The sequence below is a fragment of the Haliotis rufescens genome, unplaced genomic scaffold (assembly GCF_023055435.1).
Source record: "Haliotis rufescens isolate VD_foot unplaced genomic scaffold, xgHalRufe1.0.p SCAF_2, whole genome shotgun sequence".
NCBI lineage: Eukaryota > Metazoa > Mollusca > Gastropoda > Lepetellida > Haliotidae > Haliotis > Haliotis rufescens.
In genome coordinates, this window is record NW_025963890.1 from 71,981,572 (window position 1) to 72,005,171 (window position 23,600).

General features: G+C 39.0%; 2 protein-coding genes across 3 annotated transcripts; one reads left to right on the forward strand and one right to left on the reverse strand.

The window, feature by feature from the left end:
* Positions 1-513: 513 nt before the first annotated feature.
* On the reverse strand, positions 514-3,678 carry LOC124133196 (transmembrane protein 53-like). Its single transcript, XM_046497473.2, has 2 exons — positions 3,460-3,678; positions 514-1,182 (listed from the first exon to the last, which is right to left on the reverse strand). Exons 1-2 carry the CDS (start codon positions 3,657-3,659, stop codon positions 522-524), a joined length of 861 nt encoding a protein of 286 aa, XP_046353429.2. The 5' UTR covers positions 3,660-3,678; the 3' UTR covers positions 514-521.
* A 142-nt stretch (positions 3,679-3,820) lies between these two features.
* Positions 3,821-22,924, forward strand: LOC124133197 (armadillo-like helical domain containing protein 1). Of its 2 annotated transcripts, XM_046497474.2 has the most exons (13): positions 3,821-4,166; positions 5,114-5,182; positions 6,712-6,878; positions 7,640-7,836; positions 8,347-8,431; positions 9,369-9,488; positions 9,941-10,013; positions 10,776-10,821; positions 12,532-12,615; positions 13,739-13,816; positions 14,354-14,435; positions 17,323-17,328; positions 22,713-22,924. In XM_046497474.2, the coding sequence occupies exons 1-13, from the start codon at positions 3,961-3,963 to the stop codon at positions 22,730-22,732; spliced, it is 1,233 nt and encodes a 410-aa protein (XP_046353430.1). In that variant the 5' UTR covers positions 3,821-3,960; the 3' UTR covers positions 22,733-22,924. The 2 variants fall into 2 exon arrangements, with proteins under 2 accessions (XP_046353430.1, XP_046353431.1); XM_046497475.2 differs by lacking the exon at positions 17,323-17,328.
* The last annotated feature ends 676 nt before the right edge of the window (positions 22,925-23,600 follow it).

Here is a 23,600-nt window from a genome sequence, read left to right on the forward strand (position 1 = left end):
TATGTCAACTGAAGTACCAGGGTAATAATACTGGCAGTAAATTGATTCCATCTCTAATATCATAACTCAGATATGATATATCAATCCATATCAAGTCATTTGAATTTGTCAAAGGGCTGAGTGTGGCCATGACAATAATTTCATCAGCAAGCTGGAGGAAAAAAGTACAATCTCTTTATAATATGGAAAAATCAACGGGTAAATTATCACTGTGTTGTGTCTATTATATTTTCAACTATTCTATGTTGTACATGCTGTAACTGGGTTTGTTTGTGTACAATATATATTTCTTTTAATATGCATCATGTGATTTTTTTTTTAAGTGAGTGGGTTTGTGATGACCAAAACATGATGAGAATTATAAAACAAGGAACTAAATTGCACAGGCCTAAAAAAAGTTAATTATTTCATTTATTGACTTATACCAATTGAATTAAATTGTGCATTGATTTGAAAATTTTATGACCATTGACCATATTATGTATAACAGTGTGTCTCACCAACACCTACAGCTTACTTAGTCAACTCAGTTTCTGTGGCTTAAGACAGTGGGAGACAAACTCATTGCACTTTTGTATGTACGCTTCTCGGTGGACTCGGAAGTGAGCGACATGATCCGAATCTTCCCAGCATACACTCCATACATCGACTCCATGCTGCTTGCGGCGATCAACAACTTCTTGAATATCTTCATGCATAATCACACGGTCCTTGCGAGAAAAGAGGAACAGCTGTGGGCACCTTGCTTTGTCTTCACAGATGCTTTCAAACAAGAAAAACGGGTTTCCAGAACCCTTATCACTCCCTAGGAATTGTCCAATAAGCCTGGAGAAGAACAGATAGATCATGATGCAGAATCCAAGGATGTATTTGAGGATGAGGTTCATGCGGAGTGTAGCCATGAATGCCTGTGTGGCTTTCATTATTCGCCTCTTTCCTGGAGCACTGTCGATGATGCATCCCTTGACCAGCAGCTGATTGTACCTCTCTTGGGAGTGGAGGAAGTCGGTGATGTGGCAGTAGATGAAGCAGCCGCCGTTACTGAAGATGTGGAACACAATCTGGTGTTCCTCCAGGTTTTCCTCAAAGACAACATCAAGAACCTTCTTAGCAATCGGCTTCAGTAGACTAAAGTTGTAGAACAAAGCATCAGTTGGAAAGATATGGCGGATTGTAATCAATCTGAAAAAATATTAAGAATTATTTTAGTTGTAAGATAAGTACAAACATTTTATTTAGATAGTCTAATATTCACAACCTGAAGTCCAGAATAACAATTATAATATGTTAATACATAAAGTTCCAAAGATATTATCAATATACTCAATGACTCAATACATTGTTGACCGAGGATACATCAAAAGCCTCTTGATTATCATACATATATCGTCGGATTATATTTTTTTCGGACATCATACATTTTCGGACGACCATGTTTATTCTCGCTATAATGAGGGGAGTGGCTTCACACAGACACTGTCAATATATGGATGGTAGCTTTTTAGTGAGTTAGATGTTTTACAGTTAATCATGTCATTACAGAGAAAACCATGACTCCTTCTTAAGCATCCAAAAACCCATAATACGAGGATATTTGGAGCACCTTTAGAATACAGTACCACAACTTCTCGTGAGGACGATCTCTGCCGTAGGTCACATGTCTCAAGACAAGCAACCCGTTTTTTGTGAGAATCCGTCGGACTCGAACCCGTGACCTTTGGATTGTTAGCCTAACAGCTAACCGACTGAGCTACGTCCACACTGTTAAACTTATTGCAAATTTACCTAGTGATGCCTATGACGTTATGGAACTGAACGAAAAGGGTTGAATAGGTGACGGACACTTACGAAGGTTACGGATAGGCATGGTGTCTCGGGACTTTAGTCTACGGACATTTACGAATGATCCCGATGCCATTTGGCACACTTGTCCCATTCTGTAATCTACAAGATACCGAGTGGTGGGGAATGAGCCGATATGCCGCGAACTGAAAACGGCTCCAGCGTCAGCAGCGAACTCGCGAGTACGCATGAATGATATGGTATTTAATCATTCGTCGGGTGATTTTTGTGACAGAAAAGTATGGTAGGGAACACTGTCAGGATGATGTGGATAATAGTAAGGAACAATGGAGGAATAAGCATGACTAGTGACAACACAACGGTGAGTTCGCTTTTGAATCAGTACTGAAAAAATGTAGCCGGTGAAAGTGGCTTGTGTGAATGTTCCAGGACAGTTTCCAGTAGCCAAAATATTTGACACAAAACCATTTCATCCTTTTTAATTGACGTTTTTGTGTGAAGAATATTAGGAGCCGCTATATAATCTATAATAGCCACTAAATGAGTACCTAACCCTTATGATCGTAAAGGGGTGATTGATCTTAAAGGGGATCCAAGGGCTAATGATAGAGAGTTCGGGGTAACCTACCCTAAAACTGGCGACATTTGGATGTGTTCAGCGTCAATATAATATCCCTAATAAACTGCATTCTTGTGCATAATAATGAAAATCAATGAACCGAAAAAATAATATATATATATGTATATTAGTTCCCATTTATAACCATTTTATCCACTTCAATTAGGAGAAAAACGAAATAAAAAAAATAAAAGTGCTTTCGTAAACTAGCGCTTGCTCTAAAATGCGCCGCCGCAGGCTATAATTAGTAAACAAATACTCAAAACTCTCAACACCGCAGGGCCTATTCAGTGACATTGGGTGTAGAGATGATAGATCACTGGGAGGAGCTTATGCACACTCGATGACCCCTGACGTCACTGGGCATTGTCTCGCCGGTGTGATTGGCAACAAAATACTACAAATTACGTCATAGGGTATGATCACGTGTTTGAAAAGTTTGTGGTACTGTATTCTAAAGGTAGGCCGGATATTTAGATATCTTCAATATTAGTTGTCAATAGTTATGTCATAATGATGATTGATATTATGTCCATTATTAAGTCTTGCTTGACAACAGTATAAGGATCTATACCAAAATGTTGCTATTACAGTATTATAAAGAAGTTATTATCCATAATTTTGTTGTCTATTTTGTTACGCCATAATGATGATTAATAGTTAAATATATCATGAGATAAATTATGTAACATAATAGTAACTTGTAATCCACACATTCACATTGCAACATCATTATTCTCTTTCAACAGTATGAATGAAACATGGGGGTACACTTCCTTGTTCCTACGCTGTCATCCTGTTGTTTTCCTTTGTAGAGCTCAGAACGCACATGACTCACAAGTATGTCATCTGGGAGTGTCTATCAAACCCTTTGTACAAGTCTGTCATAGTCATACAGTAAAAACGAAAAAATTATCAATGGTTAAACAGTTTAAGACAAAAAGTATTTCAGCCATGACAACTCGGATCATCAGTAATCGAAGTCGTCAACTGAAAGTAGAGCAAGAAATGTCAGATTGCGATCACGAGTCTGTCACCTTCTCTTTTCGTAGATTTCACTATATTTTGCGAGATGCTTGTCAACACAGCCAGCCCAGCCGAGTAAAATGATCACAGGTCTCTTCTCTTGTATATCTGCCTCTTCGAATACAGCAAAATTATCCTCAATTGTCAAATCGACATCTTCTGCATCAGTTGCCGGCAGTGTAACTCTGTACTCGTGCTTTCTGGCCGCCATGATTGTTGTGACACTCTCATGACATTCAAAGTGGTTGTTGGTTGGTTTATGAAGAAAACAACTATCCAATCAAAACACTCATTCTTATTTAGTAGTCATCAATATGAAACACATTATATCATTGGATGGACTCAAGTAAATCAGCCAATTAGATCGGCGCTTTCATACTACCCTCAACCAAGATGGCGGTATAGCAACTATGTCAACAACGTCTTGACAGACCTGCCACAGCGAGAAAAATAACGCAAACTACTTTTTAATTTCACACTAACAGGTTCTTTCCGTGTGACTTGGTACAGTCATGGGGAGTGCAAAGCAACAAACTGCCATGTCCAGAATAATGAATCTCCTGCAAGAATGGGACAAGGGATCCAAATCTGTCCGAAAGAAAATACTTCAAGATTTTATCCGGCAGAATCAAAGTAAAACTGGACCGGAATTAGAACAAGAATTTGCACAAGCAGCTAGTCTGTTTCTTACAAGACTTACAGCATGGCTACGTCTAACGTATCCTTTAGTTTGCTTGAAGAATGTTCTTGCCAGTGCCTACCTACCCATATATGTCATACAAGTTTTTGGAAAGTGAAATGACATTGACCCAAAGGACATGGATGTGCGTAAAAAACAACTTTAGCTGATGTAAACCAGCTGTGGCCGTGTACCCCTATCAGTTAACATTTTCAGTGAAAAGTGTATTTTGGTCTTATGACTTTATCATAATTTCTTGCTTTGAACACCCCACATACCCATTTTATGTTCTATTTTTTCACAAAACAAGGGGGGCGGTCAGGTAGCCTAGTGGTTAAAGCGTTCACTCGTCACGCCAAAGACCCGGGTTTGATACCCGATATGGGTCCAATGTGTGAAGCCCATTTCTGGTGTCCCCAGCCGTGATATTGCTGGAATATTGCTAAAAGCGGCGTAAAACTTAACTCACTCACTCACTCACAAAACAGGGGTTTGATGTCAGATCACATCAAATCGTCATGATGTATGGTTGAAAAGTGGTGAAATGTATGTGCTTTAATGCTACCTTATTTGGATTATGAGTTCATTAAATCACCAACAAATTCGGGGGCACGGATGGCCCAGTCTAAGGCGCCGCGACCTGCTGTGCAGAGTTGCGTCCCTTGGGCACGCCAGAAACCTATGATTGTGGGTTCGAATCCCAGTTCGCCCAGATTATGTTTCTAGGTTTGTCAGCACCATACCCATGCTCGTGGGTTTCACGGAAGTGGTAAACGTCTGAGACCTGCATCACTTCGGGCTTTCCTCCCACATTAAGCTGACACGCCGTGATATAACTGGAATACTGTTAAAAGCGGCGTTAAACCCAACTCACTCACTCACTCACCAACACATTCACTTGTCCATAGTCAAAAGGTAATACATCCCCTTATTATTTTAGCTGAAAACTTCATTCATACATTGATGAAATCCTTAATGAGTGACAGATACATGATTGGGACATGTCTTCATGAACAGCTGTGTGCAGTGTCAATATTCCTGTCTGCATCTAGTGGGTAAGTATACTTTATCATATGATGGATAGTGTTATTAATACGATAAACCAATCGGATACATATTGTAATCTTCTGATAAATATGCAAATGAGGTCATCCAGCTTCTTTTGTAATTCTATACATAGACATGATGCTAGATTTGACCAGCATCATTTGGACGCCTCCAGGGTCTAGTGGTAGAGTCTCTATCCAGAGAGCGTAAGGGCCGTGTCATACCAAAAGACGTTAAAAGATGGTACTTGTTGTTGCCCTGCCTGGATGGCATTGATGTACTAAAACAAGGACTGGTTGGTATACTGTGTCTGAGTGTAGTATTCATGTTAAATGGCGGCATGGTATATCAATGGGCTAGCACTATAAAATCGGCATTAGTCTGGACTAGTACATGCAGCCACACACACACACACCTCACACAAATGCATGCACATGGCTATATAAATGCAATAATCTTGGACGAGACGTTAAACCCCATTTCACCTCAAAACCTTGAAGAAATGTCTGAACTTGGTTTTAATTCAGTTGATTAGGCCTACAGGGTCATTTGAAATAAATAGAGATTATTAGCTTGTGTATTTCCATATCGTAAATACCATGTATTGGAAAAAAACATGAGAAAACTGGGAAATAGTAATGGGCATATGAACAGGCTTTATGCAAAGTATGATTCATAGATAAACCTGAAGGGTTAGGATTTGAAAAGAGTATTATCAGTATATTTATTAATAGGAAGGCGCAAACTCTCTAATTACAACTGCTAAGTTTTTATCTCTTGGTGAAATGACATTCTCGAAAATGGATCAAAAGTATTTCTTCTTGTTGGTACATTTAAATTCTTGAAAGGACAAAAATTCAGTCCCTGTTTTGGATAGTACTCGATAATGGCTTGTGCTGAATCTTTTTAATGAGAGTCGACTGTATTTATACATAGCCCCGGTAAGTATATAAAACATAACTGCTATTTAGAGGATATTTCATTTGTTTTTTATTTGTGTGAACAAACTAGATTACCAGAATGAACAGGTTCTGCATGATAATATCACCCAAGTTCATCTCTCCTCTTAGAGGCATATATTTTTGTTATCTATTTGTCATGATTATGATTACCGTATTCGACGTAATAAGCGCCCCACTCTAATAAGAGCCCACGGGGATATTTGCTAATATATTGGCTAGTGAACAAACCCAATCAGCACCCCTTCCGATTGATCAATGGACACAAGACTTATTCATTCGCGTATAATACGCACTTGAGTGTTATATGCACCCTTAATTATGGGCAATTAAATTCTGGAAAAATATATCTGTCGTATGTCAATATTTCAGGCTGTCAGCATAAACCACGAAATTTACGATCTTTCAGCTCTGTTTTTTTACTAAAATTATATTCTAATAAGAGCCCCCTATTTCTAATTTTGAGAGAGCCCTGGGCGCTTATTTTGTCGAATACGGTAACCTTTTTTCTTCCGTGATGTTTAAAAGAATAAATTTGTTCATTTTTTGTGAGTAATAATTTTTTTAATTGTCATCAGGCACAAGTTCATGGCAGAGTTTCTGGAAGTTGGAGGTGTTCTGACCCTGCTCGAGGTCATTGGACTGAAACAAGCTCAGGAGGCAGACAAAGCGCAGGCTATCAAGTGTATACAACACATTGCAAATGCTGGACGCAAATACAAGGAGCTTGTGTGCGAGAGCTATGGTATGATCATCTTTGTAACAGGTCTGGGATGGATCAAAATTTCAACCCAGGGTACCTGACCCCCTATTACTGGACCCTGTTATCCGTTAATGGTATTGATTTTGAGTTATTCAGTTTATACAGCTACCCCAAGCTCCCCACAGCAATAGACCATTCGCGGAGCTCTCTACACTATCTGCCACCAATCAAAACTCCTCACTGTGATAGGTGACCACAACCATGCTTGGAGTTGAACTCGCAACCGACTGTCTGTTATGTTTACAAACAAGTGATGACACCCATGATGCTGAATACTCTTATCCCAGTTTAATTATTTTCTTTATTTGTCAATTTGAATTTGTGTTTCATTACAACTATCATGTAATTGGTATAGTAAGAATGTAAGGGAGAAGTTGTTGATTTTCTGTTTGTTTGCGATCACGAACCAATCCGATCAGACAAACAAAAAGGTAAATTCATCTGGGAAATATGGTCAATTGAAAACCTTGTGATGGCATTGTAACTGTGATGGCATTCCCAAAAACATAAACAAAAGTATAAACATTACAACATTTGGGGTTAAAGGGCAAATGTCAAGATTCTTGTAATGGCTGCGCCCACACTGGTGGCAGCGATGTTACCGAGAGTGTAACGAAGGTGTCATGCGCTGGGAAGGAGTTTATCCACTACCCCTGTCATCAACAATGGCTGAGAATAAGGACAGGGAAAAAAGCAGGGCCCCGTAAAAAATGGTATATCCACTGTACTGTGTTCTGCTCCAGGCATCCGGGCTGTGGCTGAGTGCCTGGCCAAGTCTAAGAGTGAGGAGACCCAGGATGCCTGCCGGAACTTGCTGCTGATGCTGGGTCAGGGCAACCCCAAGTTTGAGATGCAGGTGTACAAGGGGCTGATTGCTCTGCTGCCGTGTAGCTCCCCTAAAGCCCAGCAGATGGCAGCACACTCACTCCGAGTTGTACAGGTAAACATCAAGTAGGGTCGGCTTTTACACGTTAAAATATTGATAAGGATCCTATACAAAGTAAGTTTATTTCTGTTTATTAGGCCAATGGCCAATGTGCCAAGTTGTTACAACAATTTCATATATAAGTGGCAATTAGGCGGTAGATGACACAATATGCTTACTATCAAGTGAAGATTTACTTTCCAGAGCTTCTTTAACGAACTTACTAATTTGATCCTATACAGTTTAAAAAAAAGTGATAACACGCCTAATGTGGTATATGCTGTTGACTCTCAATATACATGTACATACATGTGACAGGGATGCGATCAGTATACTGTGTAATGTCGAGTGACCTCGGCTATCAGCCAGTGTTTAAAATACCCGCCTGCCGACACCCCGAAATGGTCTATTTTGCTGGCAGTTTTGAAAAGTTACACGCCTGATGATCGGGCTATTATTGTATTCCCAAATTACATTGCTAGTCTATCAGCTCTGTTTTATGATAGGTGATGTGTTTGTCTTCAGGCGACTGTGAGGCAGGCAAATGTCAGCGTGGTGGAGCCGTTACTGAACCTGCTGAAGACTCTCCACCTGGAGGTGCAGTTTGAAGGTAAGGTACAGGTGATACAGATGTTGTACCACTAGTGTGTGTTATGTACAGTGTCTCAGTGGGTTGTTATTCTTCGTAACTACCCAAGAATGTGCAACGCACTGAGGTCAGACAATTCAATTTGGTTGAGAGGGGAGCAAGCCTCGTTTCACTGTTTCGCATCTTGGCCCACCTAAGTCAGTTAGCGCCTGCTTTTGTGGGCGATATGGACTCTGATTGGCTCAAGATTCAACCCATCCTCCATTTAGACTGGGCAGTTAAGGTTTGCTTAGGGTTCACCTGATAAACCAATTGAGGGTTTGTCAGATCTTCATGCAGAGAGGTTTCATTAGAACTACATTTAGTCCCTGAAATCAAGTTATCTTATTTAAAAATATAACTGTACAAAATAAAAATAATAAAATCCAAATGGAGCCCAGAACAATCCTAAAGCTGAGGCAATCTAGACTTGCCAAATAATTCTAGGCTTGAGTTGGACTCCTCTTTCAATTTTATTCTCTAGGGTCTGGGAGAGGGACTAAGGTATCATATCAGAGTATTAAAAAAATCTGTCTGAAGCCCTGCATTTCGCTTTGCAGAGTTGCTTCCCTTGGGCACGCAGGTTGTGATAAATGTCTAATCCCCTCATCACTTGTAGGTTTCATCACACATCAAGCTGAAACACCATGACATAACTGGAATATTGTCAGCGGCGTTAAAACCCAAATCACTTACTCACTTTAATGAGATTGCACTGATATGCTGGTTGAATGCTTCGCTCACTCAAACCAAGAATTTACGAGCCTTGACACTGATTGGCTTATTAGAAAATTCACCTGACACGACCAATTGAGATGTCCTCAGATCTTCACGCAGAGTAAGTATCGTATCCAAGTAAAATATCTGATTTTTATGCGATTGCTCTGATTCACTACTGTGACATGTTTGTTGTTTGCAGCTATCGAGCTGATCAAGGAGCTGATGGACTACGATGTGTCTACCAGTCTACTGAAGGGTCTGGTGGCGCTCCTCCGACCAGCCAAGGAGGACAGCCTGCCCAGGCCAGAGATCCTCGAAGGTTCTCAATAAGCTTCACTTTTTAACGTAGATTAAGGACAATACACAATCTCAGTGAAATTCACTGCTTGAAATAGAATAGTCTTTAAGTAAACATTTGGTTAGTAATGAAGCATATCTGTTTGAGTAAGATGGAGTGAAAACCTACCATCATTAGGCTCAAAGAAATAATGGTGTTGGTTACCAGGCAATTTTCTCAATTTTATTTCCATCTTCAAAAAAAGAAAATCCTACAATAAATGCTAGAATACTTTATGGTTATGGCGGCAATAGGAGTTTGTGTGCTTGATTTGCGGTTTGCAAATCTGATCTATTCAACATGACTAGACACGATGATTTACAAATTCAATCGTAATGGATGATTTCTTTTCTTCATTGCTTGTTACCATGGCGACAGCTTCTGTCATTATATCTGTGCACTGTGACATAGTGTTTCTATCCTGCTGCCGACAGATCCTGATGTTCCGAAGATAAGTGCCCCTCTACCTGTGTATGTGCAGCAAGCAGCGGCAGCTAAAACTATTGGGTGAGCATGTTTCCATAGCAACACAAAATTGTCTGTACTTTGACTTTGAAATTTTGAGCTCACATACATACTCTTTAAGTTGTTTAAAAAACAGTTCCAAGGAATTGTAGCTCTCCTTGGTGTGTAGTAAACAGTTTAACATATCAACAATGACAGCTGCTTGACAAAGTAGTAATGTTCTACTTTTGTGGCGCTTGCAAATTAGAATTCTGATAATTTCGTTTTTGTTTTAAATGTTTTACAAGAATTAACAGTAGAATGGCAATTGTTTAAGTAAAAGAAGTCATTAGTAGAAAAAATGCATACCAAATTTCAGCTTCATCAGTAGAGTAGTTTCAGAAGATGTATCCAGAGCACAGATAGTGCACTTTGACTAAATTTAAGGTGCAAAGGTCAAAGTGCAAAGGTCAAATCAAGGTGAAATTTCATAATATCACAAGAAACTGTCCCTAGTTCTAACAACACACAATGGAGCGTTCCATACTTTTTGGAAAAAGATGGAATATACAGTGTTTTTTCAAGATGGCTGCCTTGTTAAAAAATTGGATTTCAGATCTCTTGATCAAATTCATGTATTGTCATTTGTGGGAACAAGCATAGGTGGTTAAGAATCATTGGTTGATAGGTAAAGATGATGTTACACACGTACGTGGACACCACCACCGACCCTGTCATCAGTGGATGACAGACAACCAGGCCATGACACAAGCTCACTCCACTATTAAAAAAGGCGTATGTTGATGGTTTTTGCTTCATTTTCAGCATCCTAGCAAGAGACAGAAATGAACTTGCAGAAAAACTAATTCAGGTAAAGCTTGTTATTCTTTGATGATATAAGCCCTGATGGTACATGTACCTTATAAATACAAATGTTTAATCCAATGTTCATCAAATGTTTTTTGAATTGTATCTTTTTTTCCTATTCATCAAAGATGGAGCAGTTGGTAAAAAAGAAATTAATTTAATTTAAAATAGTATTATTTCACATCTTTTTTTCACTTTTAACTCTTGTCGCTGGTATCTGTACACATAGAAATAAATAAAAAGTGTTGCCAGAGTCCTTCAAAGTTTTGCCTGAATGTATTGAATGTATTATAAATGTTCCAGGCCATGTGACTGGTTGTCTAATGTGTATATTTTGTCTCTGCAAGACCCTGGTTGTCTAATGTGTATATTGTGTCTCTGCCAGACCCTGGTTGTCTAATGTGTATATTGTGTCTCTGCCAGACCCTGGTTGTCGCATGTGTATGTTGTGTCTCCGCTAGACCCTGGTTGTCTGATGTGTATGTTGTGTCTCTGCCAGACCCTGGTTGTCTAATGTGTATATTGTGTCTCTGCCAGACCCTGGTTGTCTAATGTGTATGTTGTGTCTCTGCCAGACCCTGGTTGTCTGATGTGTATATTGTGTCTCTGCCAGACCCTGGTTGTCTAATGTGTATGTTGTGTCTCTGCCAGACCCTGGTTGTCTGATGTGTATATTGTGTCTCTGCCAGACCCTGGTTGTCTAATGTGTATATTGTGTCTCTGCCAGACCCTGGTTGTCTAATGTGTATATTGTGTCTCTGCCAGACTCTGGTTGTCTAATGTGTATGTTGTGTCTCTGCCAGACCCTGGTTGTCTTATGTGTATATTGTGTCTCTGCAAGACCCTGGTTGTCTAATGTGTATATTGTGTCTCTGCCAGACTCTGGTTGTCTAATGTGTATGTTGTGTCTCTGCTAGACCCTGGTTGTCTCATGTGTATGTTGTGTCTCTGCTAGACCCTGGTTGTCTCAAGTGTATATTGTGTCTCTGCTAGACCCTGGTTGTCGCATGTGTATGTTGTGTCTCTGCCAGACCCTGGTTGTCTAATGTGTATGTTGTGTCTCTGCCAGACCCTGGTTGTCTAATGTGTATGTTGTGTCTCTGCCAGACCCTGGTTGTCTGATGTGTATATTGTGTCTCTGCCAGACCCTGGTTGTCTAATGTGTATATTGTGTCTCTGCTAGACCCTGGTTGTCTGATGTGTATGTTGTGTCTCTGCCAGACCCTGGTTGTCTAATGTGTATGTTGTGTCTCTGCCAGACCCTGGTTGTCTAATGTATATGTTGTGTCTCTGCCAGACCCTGGTTGTCTAATGTGTATATTGTGTCATTGCCAGACCCTGGTTGTCTAATGTGTATGTTGTGTCTCTGCCAGACCCTGGTTGTCTAATGTGTATGTTGTGTCTCTGCCAGACCCTGGTTGTCTGATGTGTATATTGTGTCTCTGCTAGACCCTGGTTGTCTGATGTGTATGTTGTGTCTCTGCCAGACCCTGGTTGTCTCATGTGTGTGTTGTGTCTCTGCCAGACCCTGGTTGTCTCATGTGTATGTTGTGTCTCTGCCAGACCCTGGTTGTCTAATGTGTATATTGTGTCTCTGCCAGACTCTGGTTGTCCCATGTGTATGTTGTGTCTCCGCCAGACCCTGGTTGTCTAATGTGTATGTTGTGTCTCTGCCAGACCTGGGTGTCTCATGTGTATGTTGTGTCTCTGCCAGACCCGTGTGGTGCACAACCTGATGTTTGCTATGGGCAACCAGGACTACGCTGACAGCCAGAGACAAGCAAGCATCACGCTCGAGGTTCGTCACATACTCACACTCAAATATGTATACACCTGTATGTCCAGAACACTGAATCATTTGGAAATATCTACATTAATGTCTAACATATCACTGTCACCTAATGAGGGGTCATGAGTGTCCCAGGCCCCATGATTTTCTGTGCAGAGTTGCATCCCTTGGGCACACCGGAACCTATGATCGTGGGTTCAAATTCCAATTACATGCATGTTTCTAGGTCTGTCAGCACCATACCCATGCTTGTTGGTTTCACCAAAGTGGTAAACGTCTTTGACCTGCACCACTTTTGGATTTCCTCCCACATTAAGCTGACACACTGTGATATTACTGGAATACGGTTCAAAGCGGTGTTAAACCCAACTCGCTCACTCATTGATAACTGATGAAAAGTCTATAAAACACCAGATGATTCTCTAGATGGTCGAAAGGACAGGGTCATATCATGTAATGCAAAGAACTAGAGGATACAATTAAATACAGGATACAAAGTAAAATAGCTATTGCAGCATGTCATAATGTAAACAAATTGACACAGGGCATGTCTATTTCATACTAAAACATTTTGCTAGTGGTGCTTAATTCTTTTCCAGATAAGAAATATTAGATGCCACATTACATGATTTTGTTTTGTAATTTGAACCTTTTCAAAATTTGGGGATTTATTTTCTACTTTCACAAATACTATAGTTCTGAGGAAAATAATGTTGAAATTGTTCTGACTTAGGTCTCTATTTTCTCTACTTGTGAGAAAGTAAAATGTGTATTTTACTCATGCATACATGAAAATGATAACTTTTAAAAATTTAGGGACTGGTCATTTATAAGAGAGGGTTGGGTGGGGTTGGGTGGGGTGGGGTGGGGTGGGGTGGAGTGGGATGGGGTGGGATGGGGTGGGATGGGATAGGGTAGGGTGGTGATAGGATTGGGCTTAGGCATATTTTTTGGCCCCTCCCTGCCACAATTTTATGTTAAACATTTTTTTATGGCCCATCCAATTTATACATTTAACATTTTTTCATGTTTTTCCCCATACAATAAATGACCAGCCCCTAAAAGTTTTTTCTAGAAGTCACACCCACATCAATACACTCAATCACGTCATCTTGTTCTTGTTGGTTTACAGTATTTCTGTAGGACGTTCCCTATCGTTGACGACCATGTTCGAGACGCCATGGGAGAAGCCTTGTATGATTTGTTTATGGTGAGTATTTATGTCTGAATGTTCCGACTATGGATGTAAGCACTGGATGTGTAATGAAAGTTCTTAGTGTAATCATGTGTTTCTTGTCGTTGTTGTTTGTTGTTTGACGCCGCACTCAGCAATATTCCAGTTATGTTAAGGCGGTGTGTAAATAATTGAGTCTGAACCAGACAATCCAGTGATTGACATAATAAGCACAATCTACACAAATGGGATTCGATGACATGCATCAACCAAGTCAGCGAGTCTGACCACCCAATATCGATAGTCGCCGCTTACGACAAGCATTGGTGCCTTTTATGGCAAGCATCATCAGGGTTGCTGAAGACCTATTCTACCCCGGATCTTCATGGATGTTTTTCTTGTCTGTTGTTCACAAATTCTGTTTCATAAATCTTCAGAATAAATATTTGGAAATATGGAAAATGAAAATAAAATTAATGTATTTTCATATTGAATTTGGCTTTTGGCTGATCATCATCGTCGTTGTCGTCGTCGTCGTCATCGTCATCATCATCATTATTACGTGTATTGCAGGCAAACCCTGAGACCCTGTATGTCAACATGAACCACATCCAGGCGGATGTCCTCATCTCCAACAAAGTCAACATTCCTAAATGTAAGTACCAACATTGTCCCCATGTAGCCCTCAGGTGGCAACATACTGCTAGTGCTGTCAGACATCCTCCCATCCTCCCAGTACACATCACAATATCTCCTGTAACCTCTGACCTTATCTCAAACTCTTGTTATCTCAGCATCATTGTTTATCCTTGTGACGTTTCCAAACCATGGGAATTCCGAGGAAAAAGGGGTCCCAGAGGTCCCCACAGGTCCCTTATTGTAGGGGCTGACTAAAGCTAACCATGCGATCAGGATAGGGCTGGGACGAGTCCAAATTTACGACCCGGGTACCCATTGTTGGTCTCTAGAGTTGGGTACAAAATGTCCGATTGGGAATTGTTTGACCGGAGCCCTGGCAAAAAGTATGAAAATGATAATGCATAAAGTTGACCAAAGCTTAATCTTTTTTAAACATGAATGGAATGTGTGCACAGTCAGAAAACCTTGAGAACTTCAGTGCCTTGTAGTGTCACCATGGAGTTCAAGATAATTTGTATCATTAAACAGTATATCACGTGACTAACTACGGGTCTGGGTAGTTCTGGGGGTACCCTGGTCCTACTCAGTACCCACCCAAGCCCTAGATCCGGAGACTTGGCTTGACTGCATGCCATCATGACTTGATGACGTGGCTCATTGTGTGTCATCATGACCTGATGACGTGGCTCATTGTGTGTCATCATGACCTGATGAAGTGGCTCATTGCGTGCTGTCATGACCTGATGACGTGGCTCATTGTGTGCCATCATGACCTGATGACGTGGCTCATTGTGTGTCATCATGACCTGATGACGTGGCTCATTGCGTGTCATCCTGACCTGATGACGTGTTCATTGCATGTCTCTGCACCCATTTGAAGCCAGTTTCATGAGTGTAGAGTTCTTATGAAACAAACTTTCATTATTACAATTGTGATATTGTGTCTTTTACTATCAGAAGTAATAGGTGACTAACGGGATAAGTTGGTATGGCTAGCTGACTTAATTGATGCAAGTCATCGTATTCCAGTTGCGTGGATCGATGCTCAGGATGTTAATCACTGGATTGTCTGGTCCAGACTCGATTATTTACAGACGTCATATAGCTGGAATATTGCTGAGTGCGGCGTTAAACATAAACTACTATCAGGAATTAATCATTTGCTGAAGACCTTTTAAAAAATCAATAAGAAAACATTGAACCAAATTGCATAATTCGGAGAAATTTAACCTTTTCACAACCTAATGTACAGTACTACTGATAAGGGTAGAATGATCATGTGTTATAAGTTTCCAATATTTGCACATTTGCATTTTAGCAATTCTCAACCTGATTGGGCAGCCATATCACAGTGCTTAATTGTTGAGAAAAATATATGACATCAATCACAGTCTGTGACATCACAAACTGATTACATTACCTCTCTGAACTGCAGGCTGCCTCCAGTGAAGTTTCTCTGTTGGGTTGAGGGCGGTGGGGTAGCCTAGTGGTTAAAGTGTTGGCTTGTCACGCTGAAGACCCGGGTTTGATTACCCTCATGGGTACAATGTGTGCCCTGCTATGATATTGCTGGAATATTGCTAAAAGCCGCGTAAAAAAACATACTCACTCACTCTCTATTGGGTTGACATTTATACTTTTTTTCACCATTTTCTCTCGTAAAATGTCAATGAGTAATTATAGAATAACCTACTTGAAACACAATTACTGATTATCTGTCTCTTGCGAGTGAATGCTGTAAGTTTAGTAACCTTGCCAAAGGCCTGGATTAACACAATTAATTCACTCGGGACAGATAATCCCTACTTCCCCGTAGCTCATGGTTATTCTCTTAATTTATCATATTGATCTTTAGATATTAAAGTGTATTTTTCACACTGTCATATCCTAGCTGTAAGCCTGTAACATGGAGACCGTGCTCACAAAATGTTTAAATGATACAAAGGATAATATGTTTATTCCTGCCCACAGCAATACCAAGAACCTACCTCACATAATTTGATTATTCCCTGGACAATTGTACCTTTCGAAAGATAAACTATACCATATACATCCACACCAAGCATTCATGCAACAGAAAATCTTCACAGATGATTTGATCTTTTTAAAAATTATATGTGAAAATAATGTGGCTCCCGGCACACAATTCGAATAAATTTGAATGAAGATCTAATAATAGATATATTTTGGCCTTCAGGGTGTCCAGATACACCTACCTCTTAAAGCGATGCATGTCGTAATGCTTGACTCACAATACCGTGAATATTTCAGTAGTCTTGTTGCCGTGTTGATGTGGCCTGGCTAACAAGAGCTTGTTATAACATGTAGTGTCTGTGTAGTTGAATGGTTGGTTGATTACGACTCAACATAATACCATTATATGCAGTGCCCCCTCGCTATTGCCCCTTCAATATAGCGCTAACTCTGTCATAGTGCATTAATATCAGATTTATCAAGTTTCATGAAAGAGACAAGCTGGTGGTTATCGGGTCAGGTTCTTTCAAACATTTCGTATATATCACTTCTTGAAATTCAACACAGAATTTAAATTAGGAATCGATACACGAGTAGGTGGGTGGTGTTTTGTCAGGTGTAAATTTGCACGACCTATTGGGGAATGATGACAGCTGTCAGATTGATTAATACATCTGTACGATCTGTACGACCAAACTGTACGATCCCAACTGTCATTCTGATGCTATGACAGCTGTCTTGTAGGCAAGTGGGAACTATATACTCAGGAGGAGTTAACGAACCCAATTCTTTCATATCACTGTTTAGCAGACAGATTAACTATAGAAATATGACTGAATTGGGTGATCTTTAACTTCTTTTGAGTAGTATATATACAATTGTATATCGTTGTTTCACTGTTGTTGACCTGTCAATTGGTTGTTTTTCAGATGAAGGTATGGCCATTTGTAACATACAGAAATAGATATATGATATATGTTATGCTTGGTACTGAGTAAGTTTAATCTTACAACAGCCCAAGCCATGGATCCCAAATCGGGAATACAGTCCTGTTATTAGAGACCGACCATTTGATATAAAAGGGGAGGGGAGGGGGGGAAGTTTGGAATTTATCGAAAAAACATATATTGTCCAAGAAAAAGCTTGAAAAAAGTAATTATTCTTCAGACTGTTGAAGCAAAACCAAGATATTGTAAGCCACCAAATCGCATTGTTATGTTTTTATTATTTAAGCTCAAAGTTTTAATTAATTCAGCTGTAGCTGAAAGAATATCCAGTCTTCATATAAAATCCCAGAATATCAAATGGTTGGACCCTTCGGTCCATATCAAAGTGAACTATATTCAGAAATCAAGCATATTATATATACATCCTGTCCTGCCATGTTTAACATGTGTATATCTCATTGTGTGAAGGAAGGGCTTGTGTATACATGTGTACGGAACCTGGCTATGTAGTCCCTTCATCCTTGATCATCCCGTGTACTAAGTCTATTAACATAAATACCCTGGAACCCATTGCTACAACTAACTACATGATGCTTAAAATAGCTGTTCAATTAATTGAGAGAAATCCTGTGCTAAGGTAGTAGTAAGAGGGATTGGAATGGAAACATTACTTGCGAAGCTTTTGTCGCAAATGAGTCCAAGACTATCTATCCTACTCGAATGGAGATAAAATGCCCTGGATAACCGAGGATGATTCCATTCCTACCAATGAGATATATACTGAGTTAGACAATTAACAGGACATGGACACCCCTGCTTATCTAACCATCATGCAGTGTATATGGAGCACAGCATATACTGGACAAGCACATGCATGTAAATGAAGCACAATATATACTGACTAGCACATGCATGTATACATAGCACACTATATACTGGACTGGTACATGCATGTATACATAGCACAATATAGACTGACTAGAACATGCATGTATACATAGCACAATATATACTGACTAGCACTTGCATGTATACATAGCACAATATATACTGACTAGCACATGCATGTATACATAGCACAATATATACTGACTAGCAGATGCATGTGTACATAACACAATATATACTAACTAGCTCATGCATGTATACATAACACAATATATACTGACTAGCAGATGCATGTGTACATAACACAATATATACTAACTAGCTCATGCATGTATACATAACAATATATACTGACTAGCTCATGCATGTATACATAACACAATATATACTGACTAGCACTTGCATGTATACATAGCACAATATATACTGACTAGCACATGCATGTATACATAGCACAATATAAACTGGACTTGCACATGCAAAATATATACTGACTAGAACATGCATGTATACATAGCACAATATATACTGGCTAGCACATGCATGTATATATAGCACAATATATACTGACAAGCACATGCATGTATACATAGCACAATATTTACTGACTAGCACATGCATGAATACATAACACAATATATACTGCCTAGCACATGCATGTATACATAGCACAATATATACTGACTGGCACAGGCATGTATACATAACACAATATATACTGACTATCTCATGCATGTATACATAGCACAATATATACTGACTAGCACATGCATGTATACGCAGCACAAAATATACTGGACCTGCACATGCAAAATATATACTGACTAGAACATGCATGTATACATAGCACAATATATACTGACTAGCACTTGCATGTATACATAGCACAATATATACTGACTAGCACATGCATGTATACATAGCACAATATAAACTGGACTTGCACATGCAAAATATATACTGACTAGAACATGCATGTATACATAGCACAATATATACTGACTAGCACATGCATGTATACATAGCACAATATATACTGACAAGCACATGCATGTATACATAGCACAATATTTACTGACTAGAACATGCATGAATACATAACACAATATATACTGCCTAGCACATGCATGTATACATAGCACAATATATACTGACTGGCACAGGCATGTATACATAACACACTATATACTGACTAGCTCATGCATGTATACATAGCACAATATATACTGCCTAGCACATGCATGTATACATAGCACAATATATACTGACTGGCACAGGCATGTATACATAACACACTATATACTGACTAGCTCATGCATGTATACATAGCACAATATATACTGACGAGCACATGCATGTACACATAGCACAATATATACTATGTATACATTGCACAATATAAACTGACTAGCACATGCATGTATATGAAGCACAATGTATACTGACTAGCACATGCATGTATACATAGCACAATATAAACTGACTAGCACTTGCATGTATACATAACAAAATATATACTGACAAGCTCATGCATGTATACATAGCACAATATATACTGACTAGCACATGCATGTATACATAGCACAATATATACTGACTAGCACATGCATGTATACATAACACAATATATACTGACTAGCACTTGCCTGTATACATAACACAATATATACTGACTAGCACATGCATGTATACATAGCACAATATATACTGACTAGCACATGCATGTATACATAGCACAATATATACTGACTAGCACATGCATTTATACATTGCACAATATATACTGACTAGCACATGCATTTATACATTGCACAATATATACTGACTAGCACATGCATGTATACATAACACAATATATACTGACTAGCACTTGCCTGTATACATAACACAATATATACTGACTAGCACATGCATGTATACATAGCACAATATATACTGACTAGCACATGCATTTATACATTGCACAATATATACTGACTAGCACATGCATGTATACATAACACAATATATACTGACTAGCACTTGCCTGTATACATAACACAATATATACTGACTAGCACATGCATGTATACATAGCACAATATATACTGGCTAGCACATGCATGTATACATATCACAATATATACTGACTAGCACATGCATTTATACATTGCACAATATATACTGACTAGCACATGCATGTATACATAACACAATATATACTGACTAGCACTTGCCTGTATACATAACACAATATATACTGACTAGCACATGCATGTATACATAGCACAATATATACTGACTAGCACATGCATGTATACATAGCACAATATATACTGACTAGCACATGCATTTATACATTGCACAATATATACTTACTAGAACATGCATGTATACATAGCACAATATATACTGGACTTACACATGCATGTATACATTGCACAATATATACTGACTAGCACATGCATGTATACATAGCACAATATATACTGACTAGCACATGCATTTATACATTGCACAATATATACTGACTAGCACATGCATGTATACATAACACAATATATACTGACTAGCACATGCATTTATACATAACACAATATATACTGACTAGCACATGCATTTATACATAACACAATATATACTGACTAGCACATGCATTTATACATAACACAATATATACTGACTAGCACATGCATTTATACATAGCACAATATATACTGACTAGCACATGCATGTATACATAACACAATATATACTGACTAGCACTTGCCTGTATACATAACACAATATATACTGACTAGCACATGCATGTATACATAGCACAATATATACTGACTAGCACATGCATTTATACATAGCACAATATATACTGACTAGCAGATGCATGTATACATAGCACAATATATACTGACTAGCACATGCATGTATATGAAGCACAATATATACTGACTAGCACATGCATGTATACATAGCACAATATATACTGACTAGCACATGCATGTATACATAGCACAATATATACTGACTAGCACATGCATGTATATGAAGCACAATATATACTGACTAGCACATGCATGTATACATAGCACAATATATACTGACTAGCACATGCATGTATACATAGCACAATATATACTGACTAGCACATGCATGTATATGAAGCACATATATAATTACAATAAGGGACAATGACATATGAAAGGCTTGAGAGACAGAGAGTGTGTGACTTGGAGTTTTGTGACTATGATGAATAGGAGTTTGTGACAATAAAATGTTTGTACCTTCTAACCTGAGTTAACCATCGTGGTAGCACCTAGAGAGATGTGTGATGTGCCCCTAACAACACTAGGTTAAGTGAGTTGTGTCTAGTGAAGTGTGTTGTAACCTCAACAACAGAATACTGTAGAAACTATAAAGAGCTTTAACATTTCTTTTTCAACTCTGATATGATGGTGTGAAATGAAAATATAATAGTGAATAATCACCTCTTTGTAGGAATTGGTGATTTTTTCCAAGTTGAATTTTTTTTAAACATGTTATGATCAGTTTTTGATTTGCTTTAGTGTCAGATGCTGTTTTGAGTTGATGATTGAGTTAACTCCCTTATGTTACACATACATTTCAACTTGCCAATGGTAAAGGTGCTGGTAACATTTTAACATGTATATGATAATCAGAAACTTGTATTACGGGAATAAAGCAGGATTAATTTTAGTAACAGGTGGCTTCTGAAACTACTTAAAGTCTGCAATCAAAGCTCCTACATACACACATATTGATGTTCCAGTCAACTTTTGCTGAAATTATTGCAAAGTCAGAAATTGCTTTTCATTCATTAATAAGAAATTCAGTTGATTTATGTGTTGATTGTTTGTCAAAACGCATAAGCACAACCATGCTTGTGGGTTTCACCAAAGTGGCAAACGTCTGAAAACTGCTCCACTTCAGGCTTTCCTCCCACATGAAGCGGACACACTGTGATATGACTGGAATAGTGTCAACATTGGGTTCCAGCAACCTGTGCTTGTTGCAGAAGGAGACTTAACGGGTCAGGTGATCAGCTTGTTGACTTGGCTGACTGCTGTCATTGTATCCCAGCATGGATCATTGCTCGAGATAGCAGTCACTGGATTATCTGGTCCAGGCTCAATTATCTACAGGCTTTTGTCATAAAGCTTGAATATTGCTGAGTGTGCTTAAAACAACAAACAAACAAATAAACAAACAATTGAAAAGCTTCTTCTGGCAGTTCCAGACATTTCCATCTTATATACTGAGGCTTAGAATTGCTCAGTTGGTCAAACATGCACACTATACATGTTTTTTCAGTGTCAAACCATCGCAAATGATAACAGATGATTATCAGGGCTCTGCTCACAAAGCTAACTTAGCAGTAGGCTGATCATAGTGGAAGTATGAGTGAGTCATCTTAGTGTTAACATTGCTTTGTAGAATTGGGCCCTGATGTTGGACACTTTTCCTGATTGTTCTTCTGTTTGTTGCAGTGGTGGAGACAGTGGACTGAGGGGACAAGTATCGTTCAGCATCATCTTCAGCATCTTCATCTTCTGGCTGCGCAGCTTAGCATGGAGACATTGATTGTGATACACTGTACACGCAAGCTTTACCATGTTGAGAGGCTGATACTGAATGCCATAAAGATGTTTGTATTGTGAAAAATGTATATAGACTTTACAATGAAATATAACCAATGCCACTGGTGTTAGTTTTATATTTACCATAGCACAAGTACAAATAGTTACTGGGCTTCATGGGCTTCGGGAGGAGGGGGGTTAGGAGGAGGTGGCATGGGTGTCCCAGTCGTTGAAGGCACCACAATTCACTGTGGCGAGTTGCATCACTTGGGCATGCCAGAAACCTATGGTTGTGGGCTCGATACCCGGTTCATCCTGATTATGTTTCTAGGTTTGTCAGCACCATACCCGTGCTTGTGAGTTTTACCAAGGTGGTAAAAGTCAGACCTGCATCACTCCAGGCTTTCCTCCCACATTAAGGTGACATGCTGTGATATAACTGGAATACTGTTCAAGGCATTAAACCAAACTCACTCACTCCATATCTTCAAATAACATAGAAACCATTTGATCTTATTATTACCCATAAGGTATAGGTAAGGGTAACATATGTGTCAAAAAGGTTGACGATTTTTGGAAGCGTTTTTTTTCTTCTTATATTTGAATATGAGCAAGTTTTTTCCCCATGCTCAGGAGGTGTAAGTGAAGGTAAACAAAATTGTATGGAAACATTCATCGAGCCATTCACCTTCGAAACAGTATACTCACTGCAACATACGCTGCAACAAAATTCCTGGTTTTCACCCATATCTGCATAGTCTGTCCGTAAATGTTTACGAGCTGCGGGAATGAAGACCT

Bases quoted from the DNA above. Each gene is read 5' to 3' on its own strand.
- LOC124133196 (XM_046497473.2), bottom strand. From the start codon at position 3,659: ATGGCGGCCAGAAAGCACGAGTACAGAGTTACACTGCCGGCAACTGAT. The intron at 1,183-3,459 runs GTGACAGACTCG...ATATTTTTTCAG, and splicing joins GAAATCTACGAAAAGAGAAG to ATTGATTACAATCCGCCATA.
- LOC124133197 (XM_046497474.2), top strand. From the start codon at position 3,961: ATGGGGAGTGCAAAGCAACAAACTGCCATGTCCAGAATAATGAATCTC. The intron at 4,167-5,113 runs GTATCCTTTAGT...AATGAGTGACAG, and splicing joins ACAGCATGGCTACGTCTAAC to ATACATGATTGGGACATGTC. The intron at 12,616-13,738 runs GTTCGTCACATA...GTTGGTTTACAG, and splicing joins AAGCAAGCATCACGCTCGAG to TATTTCTGTAGGACGTTCCC.